The sequence below is a fragment of the Athene noctua genome, chromosome 6, assembly GCF_965140245.1.
Source record: "Athene noctua chromosome 6, bAthNoc1.hap1.1, whole genome shotgun sequence".
Classification (NCBI taxonomy): Eukaryota; Metazoa; Chordata; class Aves; order Strigiformes; family Strigidae; genus Athene; species Athene noctua.
The window spans coordinates 35,066,771-35,082,962 of record NC_134042.1 but is presented as its reverse complement, the minus strand read 5'-3'; the positions used below and the strand labels follow the sequence as shown (position 1 = coordinate 35,082,962).

At 36.9% G+C, this 16,192-nt stretch overlaps 1 protein-coding gene across 2 annotated transcripts in view; it reads left to right on the top strand.

Moving 5' to 3' along the window:
* The first annotated feature begins 971 nt into the window (after positions 1–971).
* Positions 972–16,192, top strand: part of TRIP11 (thyroid hormone receptor interactor 11) — a 31,779-nt gene continuing 16,558 nt past the window's right edge. Inside the window, exons 1-10 of one of the 2 annotated variants that reach the window (XM_074908556.1) lie at positions 972–1,362; positions 3,910–3,986; positions 5,038–5,148; positions 5,904–6,179; positions 7,025–7,093; positions 7,811–7,976; positions 8,274–8,639; positions 9,310–9,350; positions 10,341–10,544; positions 11,630–14,659. In XM_074908556.1, coding sequence (XP_074764657.1) covers positions 1,224–1,362; positions 3,910–3,986; positions 5,038–5,148; positions 5,904–6,179; positions 7,025–7,093; positions 7,811–7,976; positions 8,274–8,639; positions 9,310–9,350; positions 10,341–10,544; positions 11,630–14,659 — 4,479 coding nt within the window. In that variant the 5' untranslated portion in view covers positions 972–1,223. The remainder of the gene's footprint in view (positions 1,363–3,909; positions 3,987–5,037; positions 5,149–5,903; positions 6,180–7,024; positions 7,094–7,810; positions 7,977–8,273; positions 8,640–9,309; positions 9,351–10,340; positions 10,545–11,629; positions 14,660–16,192) is intronic. The other variant, XM_074908557.1, reaches the window with a different exon arrangement.

The window sequence follows — 16,192 nt, the reverse complement described above, 5'->3', positions numbered from 1 at the left end:
GCTAAAAAATGAGTTGTAATCTAAATAGTTTCTAGTTTTTCAGGAGTAGAAAGTGGGGAAAAAATGCCCTCTATGCTACTTCACTGACTTCTTGATTTACTTGGTATTATAAAATGAACCACAATAGGAGACATTTTTATAATCTCTAAATACTTTTAAGTCTGGAGGACTTCACTGATCTTACTTGGAAAATGTTAAGACATAAAAATGAATTAATCAAACATTGTTGGAAAAGATGTCACATCTTTTATCTCCAGTGGACTAATAGAGTTTCCTTGCCAGAGCTCTGCAAAACACCATTGGGGAAGCAACAAGCAGGTTTTTTCATGGCCTTCTGGTAATGTTTGTCAGTTTGTAATTCCAGAGCATATGTTTTGTGCCTGCTGCATTCTCTCTAAAAATGTCAAGATTTCACCTGTGAAATGCTCTCCTCAGCTTCATTTCACCATCCATGTGGTGCTTTTATCTTTTTATGTAGTTACTAATTTGAAGCTAGCAATGAGCTAGCTGCCCTGCATTTTATTTCCAGTATTGACAGCATTTTATATTGGTATTGTTCTGTTCTAATACTGCCTTTTCTGTACTTGACTTGATCAAAATTGAAAATAATTGGACCAGAGTTGGGGTCGTGGCTAGAAATTCTGCCAAGCATCCATCCATCACATTTACATCCAAAGCAGAGGGGCCTAGTATTTCAGGACCTTGCATATTGTTTAAAACCACACAGTCGAATACCAAACATCTCTTTTCTTGTAGCAGTTGGGCACTGTCTCTTGTTGATGACACACGACCCAAGTATGTGACGTAAATAGGGTGGGGTTCACGTTAATCCCAGGGCGTTACCGGCCCGGCCGCGCCCCCCACCTCCCCGGATGCTCCACCACTATCCCGGCGTCCTCAGCCGCCGCGTACACGTCATCGCCGCCGCGGGGGCGCTCTAGCCGGCTGCGGCCGCTGTCGGTGGTGTTTCGGGAGGGAGTGTTATGGCGACCGTCGAGGTGGCAGAGGCTGGAGCCGCCGGGAGGAGCCCCTGAGCCGGGTCGTGCCGGGGGGATGCCCGCGGCAGTGGCGGAAGGGTCGCCGAGACCGGTCTGCTGAGCCCGCAGCAGAAGCCTTGACCGTCCCTACCGAGGAGAGGGGAGGAGGACGCCACCCCTTCGCCTTGCCGGAGCCGGCTGCCAGCTGCGGGGGCCGCCCGGCGCGGGGCCCTCTGAGCGGCGGCGATGGCGTCGTGGTTGGGCGGGCTGGGCTCGGGGCTGGGTCAGTCCCTGGGGCAGGTGGGGGGCAGCCTGTCTTCGCTCACCGGACAGATCTCCAGCTTCACCAAGGACATCCTGCTGGAGGGCGCGGAGGAAGTGGGCGGTAAGGGGGTTGAGGCGCCGGGCCGGCCGGGGGGGTAACGCGTGCCGGGGCTGTCTGTGGGCAGTGCGTCCCTGCTGGGGCGGGCCTGGGGTCCTGAGGGAGCTTTTCCTCCGGCTGCTGGTTTCCTCAAGGATCAGCAGCGCCGGGGGCTGCGCTGCGCGCACCTGCTGGCCGCCGTGAGGGGGCTGAACCGTCCCGCTAACCGCAGTTTGGTGCCTTTCGGGAGAGCTGCTGGCTTTGTTTTCGTTTTTATTCCGCCCCTGTGACCTTAGGATCTGGAGAATAAACAAACATATTCCTAGGCTGTAATAGCAGAGGTAAACCTGTTCTTAAGTTTATTCGGAAGTTTCAGGATTGCGTGAAGCGTTGTGTTGATCAGTAATGAAAGCACACAAACCACGCTCTTCTTCCATTCTGTTTGTTTAGTTTATCTAAAACCTCTTTTGATAAACTGCTTTTAGAGTGGTTTCATAAAAATCCACAGTAGTAGTAGTACAGAGGTTTTTTCCCACTGGTGTGATCTAAGTCTGACGTGTCACAGGCAAAGGTCCAGTGTTGCTGATAGGTTTCTTACTTGTATTTCAGTTAGGCCCAGAGAAACTTGTCGAGTTCAACCAGTCTCCTACAGCCAAGCAGGTGAACATGGCCCTTGTTTTATAGAGATTAGGAACTAGGATGATTTCTATTTAAAACAGCTGAAATAAAAAAACCATAAAACATCAGATATTCAGTGAAGTAATAGTGTATTTATTCTAGACTAGTTTTTTCTTTATGTTTTTAATAATGTTTTTTTGTTGCACGTTTTTGAATAAAATGTGTTTTTTCTAGTAAAGTAGTTGCATAACATGGCAATAAATATCAGTAGGTTAATATCACTAGTATTGTTTACCGTCTTAAAACTGAAACATTAAAAAAAATGAGTATTCTCAAAATGGTGTTAAGAATAGCAACCACAAAGGACAGATAAGACTTTGCAATACTAAAATGTGAAATTAAACAATTCTACTTTGTAATTTCACAACTATGACATATTGTGAAAGTGGTGTATAAACTTGTTGGCGAATTGATACTACTGGTCTCATGGGTGGGTTTTTTTGCTATACAGGTAAAATGCTTGGAAGAGATAAATTTGTTTTGTTAACTGCAAAGTTACCTTTTTTTACTTTTCTGAAAGACTTGTTTAAAATTGTTTTAAATTCCAAAATCCATATTAGTTTCGTTTGGAAACATATTTTAAGCTGCTAAACTGTGTAGTCATCGAGTGTGTTTGTTTTGCCTTTGTAAAAGATAAGTCAAGATTCCGATTCACACACTTGTGCTTTTAGTTTGTACAAGAGAGATGTGCTGATGTTCAGTTGTTGCTTCCAGGTGTACTTGACTGCTAGATACTGCTGTGAACAACTGTTTCATAAAGATTTTCAGAGTAATACATTTTTATGGGTTACTAGGCTTTAGGGTGAAAAAAATCTAGTGACACCTTAAGTATTCTTCCGTAAAGACCTTTAAATACTATGTGGCCTAAAGAATGCTTTTTGGGCAGTTCCTTGCATTCCATTTTTTATTTCCTATTTTTCTATTGTTTCCTCATGTTCAGTATTATCCCTTACATTCACTGCTTTGACTGCCATCTGAACTGAAGGTGGTGTTTGTGGATTACAGACTTTAACATCTTCAGTTTAGCAGTTTTCATGGGTAGATTGTTGCCTCTGCTGTACTTAAGCTGCATGAGTTTTAAACAGCACATAGGAAATGATGAAATACAGTATTTACTTGAAAATTATATTTATTTCAAGTTTTGAAAAATTGTCAAGGTTGCTTTATAAGTCAATTCAGGATAATTTCTCATTAATAAAAGGAAATGTGGTATTTCTATCCATTACAAGGGGGACATGGGATAAGTAAACATAGACTATTTGAGGAAGGTTGATCATTGAAGGAAGAGTCCAGGGTCAGAATTATGTGGGTTTTGTATTAGATAAACTGGTATATAGACTGTGTCACCTCTGTAAATGGAAATGAATCTTACGGAGTTTTAATGCCTTTATGTGGGGGGCAGGGTTGGTGTTTTATTGTGTGGGTTTTGTTGGGTTTGTGTGTGTGTGTGTGTTTTTCTGAAATTTAGTCACTGTTGTGTGTATTTTACGGAACTAATTCTTGTTTTGAAACTTAGCTTGAGATCACTGAGAAACACACAAGTGTCATGTCAGAGGCAAAGTCCTAAAAGAAAACCATATTCAGTGACATGAAATAGCCAAGCAAAAACTTTTAATTTCCCTTATTTTAAAGCTTAAATCCATACTTTTCTGTTAGTTTTGTGATCTGACTTAAAGCCTAGATAAGAGAGAACTAAATTAGTTTCAGAAAGGCTCTCTGGTATGAAAAGTAATTCTGACAGTGTTCTGATAAAAGCAGCTTTTGATATTTACCTAGGGATGAACACTGAAGCAGTCTAAAGTAAGATACTTATTAATACTGTGGTCTTAACTGATATCTGCTTAACAGATTAACAGTAGTTTAATAAAATTGAAAATTTTCCCTTTCTTTCAGATGCAGCAACAGAACTCCACATGTCCAATTCTAGACTCAGAGAAATAGAAAGTATTAATGCAGCACAAAAGTTTGAAGTAAGAATTTTTGGAACACTACTGTAATTAAAAGCAATATTGCACTGAAGTTGCTTGTTCCTGGGTAAATCTTGAAACACGGGTGGCAGTGGTGTTAGAATGTGGCTCTTTTTTTTGTGACAAATTGCCATCATGGTTAGGAGGGTACATTTGTTTATTGGAGTATGCATGTGGTACAAGTTTCCATCTTTTGCTGACTGCTGCATCCTGCGACTGTTCCTACCTATTATGTAGACTTGGAATGCAGCATTAGACTTCGTTCTGAAAAGTTTGCAGAGGGAAAAATCTTTGTAAATTTTCATAAATGTTATCTGGTACAAAGATTTATAATTGTTTTATAGTGTTTTGTATATGACCACAAATAAAGGCAGATCTGGAATGCCTGGTTATGCTGGACAGCATGTCTTTTTGTCAGCCTTCCACCAATAGAGTGTACATGTCCCCTGATGCATTTCTCTGACTGTGTGGCCTTACTGTATGGTCATTGTGACATAGCTATGGATGCTCATGTTCTTCCAAAACTGCTTAGAAATCCCATGTGCCCTCATGGAAAGTGACTTTGTGTACTTTTACAAAGGACTTGTTGGTCTTGGGACTTCACGTATGGCTTTAAACCAATGACTTGATTGCCTTCAGCCCTCAAGAGCACTGAGAAGTTAAGATAGTATTTTGGATAAGTAAAAAAACTTGTTTTTCTAAACTCTTTCCATTTGCAATTGGCCAATGTCAGATTTGTGCTCTGTGACTGTTCTTAAATTCCACCTGTGGATCATGTTAAGAGGTAATTTAGTCCTGATTTTTTCTCCTTGACATTTACCCCTGGTCATCACCAACCTTTTTGTGAAAGTGAAATAGAGTCCATGCCATATAAAAATGAAAAGCTTGGATGTGAATGTGATTTTGGGCCACACTTTGAAGTTACTGTGTGGTATGAGTGAAGGGACATGAGAAATGTGTACACTTTAATTGATTACTGTTCAGCAGACTTACACTTTTCTAATTTGTAAGAACTGCTCTGAATTTACCAACATTCACTTCTCATTTTTGCTAGAATGAAAGACTGAAAAAGATTTGTAGTGATTTAGAAGAAAAGCATGAAGCAGCAGAGCTTCAAATAAAGCAGTTATCTATAGAGTACCGAAATCAGCTTCAACAGAAAGAGGTAGGATACAGAGTAAAATATTTGAGTAAGTATATCCAATAAACTTACATATTATGCTGTTTAATCTCTTTGTTATAGTATCTGTGCTTCTTCAGTGGAAGTATTGGTCACAGTTATGGTTTCTTGGTTTATTAATGGAGACACTGAGAGACTAAGACATCTATTTCGTTGGATCATGTATTATGAGCAGAGCTGCCAGGAGATAGTTGAGACAAAAAAAACCTGGGAATGTCATGCATATATCGGAATTTCTGTTGCTTCTGGAATCACTGTGAGAAAGGACACTTAAACTGCTTTGTATTTCTGATTCAGTTATCTTTAAGGAAGGCAACAGGACCAAATGCTCATTTGAAGTGTCTGTAGATACAATTATTTATCTTAACATATAGAATTAAAAGGAACAGAACTAACTTTCATAATTTGAGAAGTGTCCCTTTGTGATGGAAACATCAGCCTTATAATCTACTGCATAACATGAGATTTCATAGCCTTTTAAATGAAGAAAGTTGCCAATATGCCTAGAATTACACAAAAGGAGTTTTCTTTCTGCTTTATTTGTAATTGCATGTGGGAACTAGAGGAAGCAGAATTTTGAGATGTATGGAATTCTGTTTATTAAATGCAGTAACAGTTGTTATGACAAAATTGCATGCAGTTAATTTTTGTTTGGCTGGTTCACATAAGGCCACAAGGGGTAAGGTAGAGTGTATTTTGATATTCTTATTGAAACAGTGCATTTCATTCTGTATATTTAGGTGGAAATCAGCCATCTAAAAGCTAGACAGAATGCACTACAGGAACAACTGCAGAAAGTACAGACAGCTGCTCAGTCAGCACAGTTAAGAGCTGGTGTTTTGCCACCAGCTGCTACATCAGCTACCTATGTTCCAGTGGTCAGGCATTCCTCAGAATTTGAAGGAGATGACATGGATTTTGGAGATATAATCTGGTCACAACAAGAAATAAACAGATTGTCCAATGAAGTTTCTACGCTTGAATCTGAGGTTGACCACTGGAAGCAGATTGCACTGGTGAGTGCTTCCCCTCTATCACACCCTCCCCTCTTCTCTCGAAATTAGTGTTTTCATTGCATCGGGAGTTTTTGGAGTGTGTCTTTTGAAAGTTCATGCTGTACAATTTCTAGAAGCAACATGATTTGACAGAAAAGCTGAAACCTAATTATCTTTTCGGCATTTTCTTGCTGTCACATGGCTAGGGACACATTCAGTGACTAATTTCCAGATGCTTTTTTGTGATGCTTTTATGCATGATTTGTCAAGTTAGGAAAAGGGTTTAATAAACTTTCACCTAGAATACTACTTCAGGGTTTCATTCTTCTGCAGCCCTTCAAAAAATACTTCTTTCTTGCTGTGATAGTGATTATTTTTGACAGCACAATACTGTTCAAAGTGATAGTTGGACACATGCATACTGTTTTTACTTACTCTTCTCTTTGTCCATCAAATGTCAGTTGTAATTCATGGTCTGCTGAGATAAGAAAAAACATAATCTTTGAAGCTCTTGTTGATGTGTGTCGTCATTTTTCAAGCTATAGCCTGATTTCAGAGGTTTACTTTTCCCATGTGGAAATATTAAAGTAAAATTAAGTAACCCTGGTTTGTCTTATTATGTGCAGTAATACTCCCTACTCCAAACTTTTACACATTTGCACATACTAGTAAAAAAGTCCATGGAAAATTAAAATGTTTCCATTAAAATGTCTTTCTTTTTGATTAAAATTACTGCAGATTTGAATTTTACTTCACATTAACTTTGTTGTTTTCTGCTTTTGAGTATCAATAGAGGAAGCACTTACATGAAAAATACATGCATTTATCACAGTTTTCATATGGGTATGTAATTTTTCTTTTCTCAGTCTTCCAAAGTGCAAGGGACAAATGATGCTGAACAAAGTGAAATATGCAAACTGCAAAATACTGTTAAGGTAAGGCAACAACTTTGACAAACTAGTCTTCTCTTCTGCTTTATTCTTGATAGTTTTGCATATGGTCACGTGACTTGTAAATGTAGTTAAAATATTTACAGCACTAGCACATTTTCTCTATTAAAAACACATGTGGGCATGTAAGAGCACAGGAACATTTCAGTCAGCAGTACAATATTTAAAAGCAGTCAGTTATTCTGAGAAAGGATATTTTTATGATTTGGTGAATATAGTACATAAGCTTAAAAGAATGGCATCATTATTTATGAGGGCAAATAGCTTTCAGAAGCTGTTGATGACTTAGGAGACTGAATTTTAGATACACAAAATAATTTCTTCTCCCTTCTCAGAAACATTTTTCTTTTTTTCATTGAAGATGCAGAATACAGATTTGCATGTCATCCTTGAAAGTTACTAGAAATATGTCTTAGTGTATCCACTTCATATGAAAGAGTTGTAGTCTCTCCACATTGGTTTAATATTTGCTGTTGTGTAGAGCGTATTGTTTGTGTAAATGTATTTTTAAAAAGAATGTATTTTAACATGTTTAAGAAACCCAGACCAACAAAAGCCAAGAAACTTAACCTCTACTGTGAGAAATCCTTTAATAAAACCTTTTAATTTTACTAGGGTTTTTTTTTTCTTTCTTTTCTATTTTTTCTTTCTTAAGCTTCTGTACTGTACATTACCATTCTGTTTCTCTGATGATATTTTTAGGAGCTTAAACAACATTTAAGTCAAGAGATAGATGAACATCAGCATGAACTTTCAGTACTGCAGGATGCCCACAGACAAAAGCTAGTGGAGATAAGTCGTCGACACCGGGAAGAGCTGAGTGAATATGAAGAACGAATTGAAGAACTTGAGAATCAGTTACAACAAGGTCTTTATTACCACATTTTCTTTTTTATTTCATGTAGCGTGAACTTCAGTTAAAGCATCAAATATGTATGTAACAGTGTAATAGATATCAGATACTTGTATTCACTGTGGTTGCCTTGAATGCTGCTTATCCATATGGATATTCTATTTACATAAGCTTTCTGCTGCCGATGATCATGTCTTTGGTTTAGACTTATCTCCCTCTGTCAGGAGAAGGGATGGAAGAAGAGACTTTCAAGCAAAAGATCTACAGTGCTGACTTTGGTTAATACTGCAAACAATCTCTTTTGCTTTTTAGGTGGTGTGAGCACTGATGCCATGGATGACTCTAAAATTAGTGAACAGAAAAAAAGTGCTCAGAGTCTAGAAGCAGGAAAAGTAGAAGAGTTGCAGGTTGTGAAGGACCTAGAGGATAAAATAGGAATATTAAGTCACAAATTGTCTGCTGCCAAAGAAGAAAACAAAATTCTTCTGAAAGAGCAAGAATTGGCAAAGGTAGAAAAAATCCAAATAATGCAAGAATATGAAAATCTTAAATCTGACTTTAGTATGCTTCAGAGTTCTGTTGCAGAGCAAGATGCTCTCCAGAAAGAACAGGAGAAGAACCTCCAATCAAAGGCATCGCTACCAGAAGATGTTGTCAGACTACAGCAAGCACTGTTAGGTACAAAGATCATGATTTTTTAAGAATTTTTTTATTTTTAGTATATCTTCACAGGTTTTTCACTTTTAATGGTCAGAATTTATTTTAAGAATCTGTAACTGAATGTGAGAATATGTACCTTTTAGAAGTTGCTGCTTTAGAAAAGTGTTGTCCATTGAGGTAAGGCTAAGCAGAAAAGGAGACATGATTAGGAGCAGGAGTGATTATCATAGCGGTTTCATGGTTAGGTGAATAATCGTGTCTGCCAACTGTTTAATAGGTATGTCTTTCTTCAAAAGTAAGTAAGCCTCAACAGAAGTTTTTTGTTTAAATTTTAAAACCACACTTTCTGTGTGTAAAGGCAGTCTGTTGCTGATAATCTTCTTAAGCACTGAAACATACCTGTCAAGAAGTGTATCTGTATGTAGAAAGTCTTTTAATATTGCATAACGATACACTGTAGTACCAAAGTCCTCCTGATGTGTACTCAGTTGTAAAAGTAATACTCTACTTTGTGGTGGTGATTGGTGCATTTGAATCTTACAGCACTGATGCTTATCATCACAAAATACTGTGAAACTATTCCCTTCTGAGTAACAGAGTTCTGTTGGGGCAAGGTGGGAGAATGATTTGTTTTTATTGTTGTTTGGAAAGTAGTAAAATTGTGTATTTTTTTTGTTTTCCTTTATAGAAGCAGAAAATGAAATAGCAAGACTTTCAAGTTTAAATCAGGTAAAGCAATTTCTAAATTAGGCCAACAAAAAAGTTGATAACAGTAGTAACTGATGGAAAACACGCGTTCTTGCACTATATGTTTTTTTGAGCATTCACACTTCTACAAAAATAACCTTGTAATAAGGAAATAATTGTAGGTTAATTCTGTAATTACAGATAGGAACGATACATTTTGGCTTATGAAAATCCACAGCATACTCGGTTAAAGAAAAGTAGTGGGGTTCCATATATCCCCTTGCTACTTAGGTTGCTCTAACATACATTTTTAATGTATAAATAGTATATTCTGTAAAATTTGTCATTTTTCACCTCTTCAGCATGTTTCAGTTTTGATAGTTATCAGTTGTAAAATATCTCTCTTCCATGTAGTACTCTAATAATACTACATTTCACCTTACTGATGAAGTTAAGCAGTGGAACATGCACTTTCTCTAGAAAACCTTTTGTCAAGGGTGACTCAGTCCTTTATAAACTCAGGTTTGACAGATTTGGCTTAGTTTACTTTGTACCCAGTAGTATGTTTCAGCTGGGGTCTTTTGTGTTTTGCATTCATTCAGTAGTTTTCATGTCATTTTCATAAGGATGTTATTCAGGTGTCCTTGATTAAAACTTCCTGTCTCACTATGCAGCCTACTGCATGTTCAGGCTATCTCTTGGACATATAATAGTTTATCCCAGCTGTGGATCCATATCTCAGAGGTGGCTTTAACTTTGGTTCTCAGACCATGTTTTTTTGTGCAGAAGTTTGTAAATTGCACTCCTAGTGATGAGAAGATAAATGTGTACCTATGAATGGTAGAAACAAACACTTCACAATAAAGAATTTTTAACTGGGGTAATATTCATGTAGGCTTAGATATTGTAACATAAAAATGCATGCTTTGCTTTTAATTGCTGAGGGGAAAAAAGAAACTATTTCAAATCTAAACAGTTTATAAATTTCAGCAAGAAAAAAGTCTAATATTTAGAATTTCTTTTTAACTTGAGGGAATTGAGAAGGAACTGACAAGTGCACAACATAAAAATGAGAATATTCTTTCTGCGTGTACTGAGGATCAGAATTCAGAATTAAGTCAGTTAAGACAAGATTTGGAAAGGAAAGAACATGAATTAAATGAAAGTATTGCTGAAAGAGAAACATTAATAGCAGAGTTGGAAGAACTAGACAAGCAGAATCAAGAAGCTACTCAGGTAATAAACATTGCACCTAATTATTGAACTGCTAAAATAAATGTTTAGGTTTGTGTGCATGTGTGTTTATCTTTTAAGTTGATCTCTGAACATAAATAGCAGGGAAGTATAAGTTATCTTCTGAAGCTTAAAAAGAAAATTGTGACCAATGTGTCTCTGTATCTACAGTCTCAATGCAAAATTCTGAAGTGCAAGAAACCCGCTTGTTACAGATAAATAATATGGCATGTCAGCTGTCCTTAAGGGATGTTATTTTTCAAAGTCCAGTTAAATACTACCTGATTTTTCACTTGCAAGACTTTCGACGTTTTTTTATCTTGCTTATATTTTCACCTCTGTCTTATGACAGTATGCATAACATGAATGATTTTTTAAAAAAATCTTTTCTTTTCCTTTCATTATTTTTAATTATGTTGGCTAATTAAGTTATTTCATTACATGTTCTTCATAATATAAGCATTTGTGGAGTGATAGAGGTCACTTGATTATATATAATCAAAATAGAATTATACTTTTTTTCACTGTTCTGGTATATTTGACCTGTAAAGATACAGTTGGAAGCCATGTGTTTTCAATATGTTTACTTTATGGAATTGACCATTTAAAATTTTTTCCTATGAAATGAATCCCATCAAGTGTGTTTAAAAATAATCTCAAATGAGAAATGGAAAACAGAATATACAGATAGGCGTTCACTTCTGTAATTTGTTATTTTAAATTTAGTGCCTCCCTGTTTTTAAGTCATGGGTGTTGGCTGCACACCCTGACAAATTCTGACAGTTCTTTTTCTTAGGTAGTTCTTTTTTTGTTCCTTTTTTTAGGTAGTCAGGGTTCTTTTGGTGGAGATGGTGTTCTTTTTTTTGGTGAAATGTAATCTATCCCTATTTGGTATTTGGTTTTCATTAATTTAGCATTGCCTAGTTGATACTACTTGCCAGCTTAGGTTGGCATTTAGGAAACGTTTTTGTTTCCTCTCTTTTTTTTTTTTTTAATTTTTATTTTTTGTTCATAGGATTAAAAATAATGAAATGCGTAGTTCAGGTGGTTCTCCTCTCCTAGTGAATTCTTGTTTGTCTTCATTTCAGCATATGATTACACTGAAGGAACAGCTGTCAAAACAACACACAGAAACTGATAGTATCATCAAACAGCTGAAATCTGACATAGATTTTGAAAGAAAGAAAGTGTCAGAATTAGAAATTGAGAAGATGGAAACTATGAAGGAGTTAGATAGTCAGAAAGAAAAACTAAGCAAATGTTCGCATGCATTTAATGATTTGCATACAAGTAAGCAGCAGCTTCAAGATAATATTAAAGATCTTCAGGAACAATTAAGGAAATCCCAGGACTGTAATTTGCATAATGAAAAAGAAATCGGAGACTTGCAGCAGAGACTAAAAGAAAGAGAGGAGGAACTTTCTGTATCCTTGAGCAAGTTAACAGATAAAAGTAACCAGGAATCTAACTACACTTGTCAAGATCTGATTCTGAAAGAAAGAGAAGTAGAAATTTCAAAATTACAAAATGACATTTCAGAAAATAAACAACTAAATGAAGACTTAGAGAAATCTCTGTCTGATCTCAGAACAGAAAATGGAAAGCTGGTATCAGCCATTGAAGAACTAAAACAGGAGTTAAGTGATGCTATTTCTGAGAAAAAAAAAGTTTACTTGGAAAAAGACACTGTTGTGGAGGCTTTGAAAATGGAAAAAAGACAGTTAGAGAGTGAATTAAACCTGACAGAGAAGAGGCTTTTGGAACAAGCGCATAAGTATAAGCAAACTATTGAGGAATTATCAAATGCACGTAGTATGGATACCACTGCATTGCAGCTTGAACATGAGCGCCTAGTTAAACTCAACCAGGAGAAAGACTTTAAGATTGCTGAACTTAAAAGGAGCATTGAGCAGATGGAAATTGACCATCAAGAAACAAAAGAGATGTTGACTACTAGCTTAGGAGGACAAAAGCAGTTGACAGAACTCATAAAAGAAAAGGAGGTATTTATTGAAAAGTTTAAAAATCAAGCCTTACAGGTGAAGCAAGAACTTGAGGAATATATGAAGGTTTCAAAAAAGCAGGATGTCTTAAAACAGAACTTAGAGGAAAAAGACAGAAGTCTTGCAGTCATGAAGGAAGAAAATAATCATTTGAAAGAAGAAATTGAACGCCTTAAGGATCAACAAAGTAGATCTACACCTGTGGTTGAGCCTAAAACTCTAGATATTATCATTGAACTTGAAAGTGAGGTAACACAGTTAAAAGTGATAAAGAATAATCTTGAAGAAGAAATAGAAGTTCACAAAAAAACAATAGAAGATCAGAATCAAACAACAATGCAACTTCAGCAGTCCTTGCAGGAGCAAAGAAAGGAAATAGATGAGTCTAAGTTTCAGTGTGAGCAAATGAATGTCACACATGAAAGACTTTCCTTAGAAAAAGATGAGGAAATCAAAAATTTGCAGAAAACAATTGAACAAATTAAAACTCAATTGCACAAAGAGAGACAGATTATTCAGACTGACTCTTCTGATCTTTTTCAGGAAACCAAAGTTCAGACTCTTAATGGAGAAAATGGAAATGAAAAACATGACTTATCCAAAGCCGAAATTGAAAGACTGGTAGAAGGTATCAAAGAAAGGGAGATGGAGATTAAGCTTCTAAACGAAAAGAATGTTTCTCTAAGTCAGCAAATTGATCAGTTGTCTAAGGATGAAGTTGGCAAACTTACTCGGATCATTCAAGAGAAGGATTTAGAAATACAAGCTCTCAATGCTAGAGTTTCCTCAGCTTCCTATAGGCAGGATGTTCTTTGTCTTCAGCAGCAGCTGCAAGCTTATGTTATAGAAAGAGAACAAGTACTAGCAGTTCTAAGTGAAAAGACAAGAGAAAATAGTCAGTTAAAAACAGAGTATCGTAATATCATGGATATGGTTGCTGCTAAAGAAGCAGCTTTGGTAAGGTTGCAAGAGGAGAATCAAAAGTTATTTAATAGATCTGAAAACAGCAGTCAAGACATGTCTAGAGAAACTATTCAGAATTTATCTCGTATTATTCGAGAAAAAGATATTGAAATAGATGCTCTAAGTCAAAAATGCCAAACCTTATTGACTGTCTTGCAGACATCCAGTACAGGTGCAGATAACGGGTCAGGAGGTGTTAACAGTAACCAGTTTGAGGAACTTCTACAAGAACGTGATAAACTAAAACAGCAAGTAAAGAAGATGGAAGAGTGGAAGCAGCAAGTAATAACCACAGTTCAGAACATGCAGCATGAGTCGGCTCACCTCCAAGAAGAGCTACACAAGCTTCAAGCACAAATTTCAGTTGAAAGCGATAGTAATTCAAAGTTGCAGGTAGATTATAATGGCTTGATTCAGAGTTACGAACAGAATGAGAAAAAGCTGAAAAGTTTTAGTCAGGAATTAGTACAGGTTCAACACAGCATAGGACAGCTTCATAACACCAAGGATCTTCTCCTGAGTAAACTTGATTTGGTAACACCATCTGTGGCAGCAGCTTCCACCATTTCACAGCTTTCAGGCATTCAGTACAGGGCTCCTGAAGTACACAGTGATGAGTGTAAACTCCTTCAAAAGGAGTTGGAACAACTGAAAAAATCGTTGGAAGAAAAAGATTCAACTATTAGGACTCTTCAGGAAAACAATCAAAGATTATCTGATTCTGTGGCTACAGCATCAGAGATTGAAAGAAAGAGTCAAGAGGGGACTGAGTCAGAGATGCGGCAAATCAAAGAAAGACATGATGTCTTACAGAAATCACTTAGGGAAAAAGACATATTAATTAAATCTAAAAGTGATCAATTACTTTCTGTAAGTGAAAATCTTAGTAACAAAGAAAATGAAAATGAGCTTTTGAAGCAAGCTGTGACTAATCTTAAAGAAAGAAATTTAATTTTAGAAATGGATATTCGAAAACTTAAAGAAGAAAATGAAAACATAGTTGCAAGTTGTAGGGAAAAAGAAACAGAATTCCGAGCACTTCAGGAGACTAACATGCAATTTTCAATGATGCTGAAAGAGAAAGAGTTCGAGTCTCACTCAATGAAGGAAAAAGCTCTTGCTTTTGAGAAGCTGTTGAAAGAAAAAGAACAGGTATGTGTATTTGTATTTATTAATATATTTTAAAATTAGTGACATGGTAATGCACTTTTGTGTATATGTAGCCATCAGGTGTTTGCCTGAAATCCATTTGTGACTCCTTACTGCATTACATGATAATAAAAATTAAGAAATTAAAAGTCAGCAGGTGAGTGGTTTACAATATTATCTGATAATTGTGGAGGCATAAGCTAAATTTTTCAGCTGCTTTATATTTTGTTTTGGCCCTGTTGTTCATTAAGTGCCCTATATTATTTTTACTGTGTCGTTCTCAAACTTCTGCAGAGTTGTCCAGCAGGACTAATTTTCCATTGTGCTTTCCTCTAGTGTTTGTCATTCCAATGTAATTGCTTCACAACATCCCTATGAGATAAATGGGTTTAGGTATCTTGCTTTTATGGCTGGAGAAACTCCACTGCAGAAGAAAAAAGAAGTTTGAACAAGCTAAATCAATGGTTTCTTCTCTACAATTTGACATATAGAAAAATAGATACTTCTTTCAAAAACATATGTTCAGAAAAAAGTTGCAATAGCTTATTAATTATTACATATGTAATTTGAGGAAGAATCTTTTTTAGAAGACCAAAGAATTACCTGATATCTTTGATACACAGGTCAACAGCAAGTTGTATGATCTGCTGCTGCTGGAGTTCACAACGTGTGAATTACAATTTCTCTTTGAGAAACAAGTGTTAAGTAGAGTCTTCCTGTAGTTTTGAGGAACACTTGAGAGCAGACCTCCAGGACGTAGATATTTTTGGTTTGCTTTGTAGGCTCTGAAAGTGACTGTGTCCTAGTGGGCAGTCTTTTCTGGTAATCAGTTCCAAATAGGTAACTTACTTTCTTCCCTCTGTACTGTCCAGGTACCCATTCTCTTCATCTTGGTAGTTCTGGTCACCGTTATTCAGTCTTCTTTTACAGTTGTATGCCTCCATGCATACTGTTCTTGTTGTCCCTGTTGAATTTAGCGTCCCTTTTTATTTTCCAAAATCAAGTGTTGCCAATTATCAGACTGGTATTTCTGCAAACCATTGCTAAATAACTTGGCATTAATTTTTTTCCCCTGCTATGAGAATATTAAAAAAAAATAATGGAATCATAGAGTGGTTTGGGTTGGAAGGGACCTTAAAGATCATCCAGTTCCATCCTCTCTGCCATGGGCAGGGACACGTTCCACTAGACCAGGTTGCTCGAAGCCCCGTCCAGCCTGGCCTGGAACACTGCCAGGGAGGGGGCAGCCACAGCTTCTCTGGGCAGCCTGTTCCACTGTCTCACCACCCTGACACCTTTTTCAAGCATTTTCAAACTACCAACTAAATCTGCGATGTAATGTATTTGGAAAAGCAAAATATGAATTACACTTAACAATATGTGGCTTTTAAATTTGCATTTTGAAGTCTCAACTTTGACATAATTATGTGAAAGACTAGGATTGGGGGGGAGGGGAGAGAAGTTTGACTCTGGACAGGTGGTCAGCTCTGCTCGCAGTAGAGGCTTCCCTATCCTGTTCTAAAGAAATACGATAGA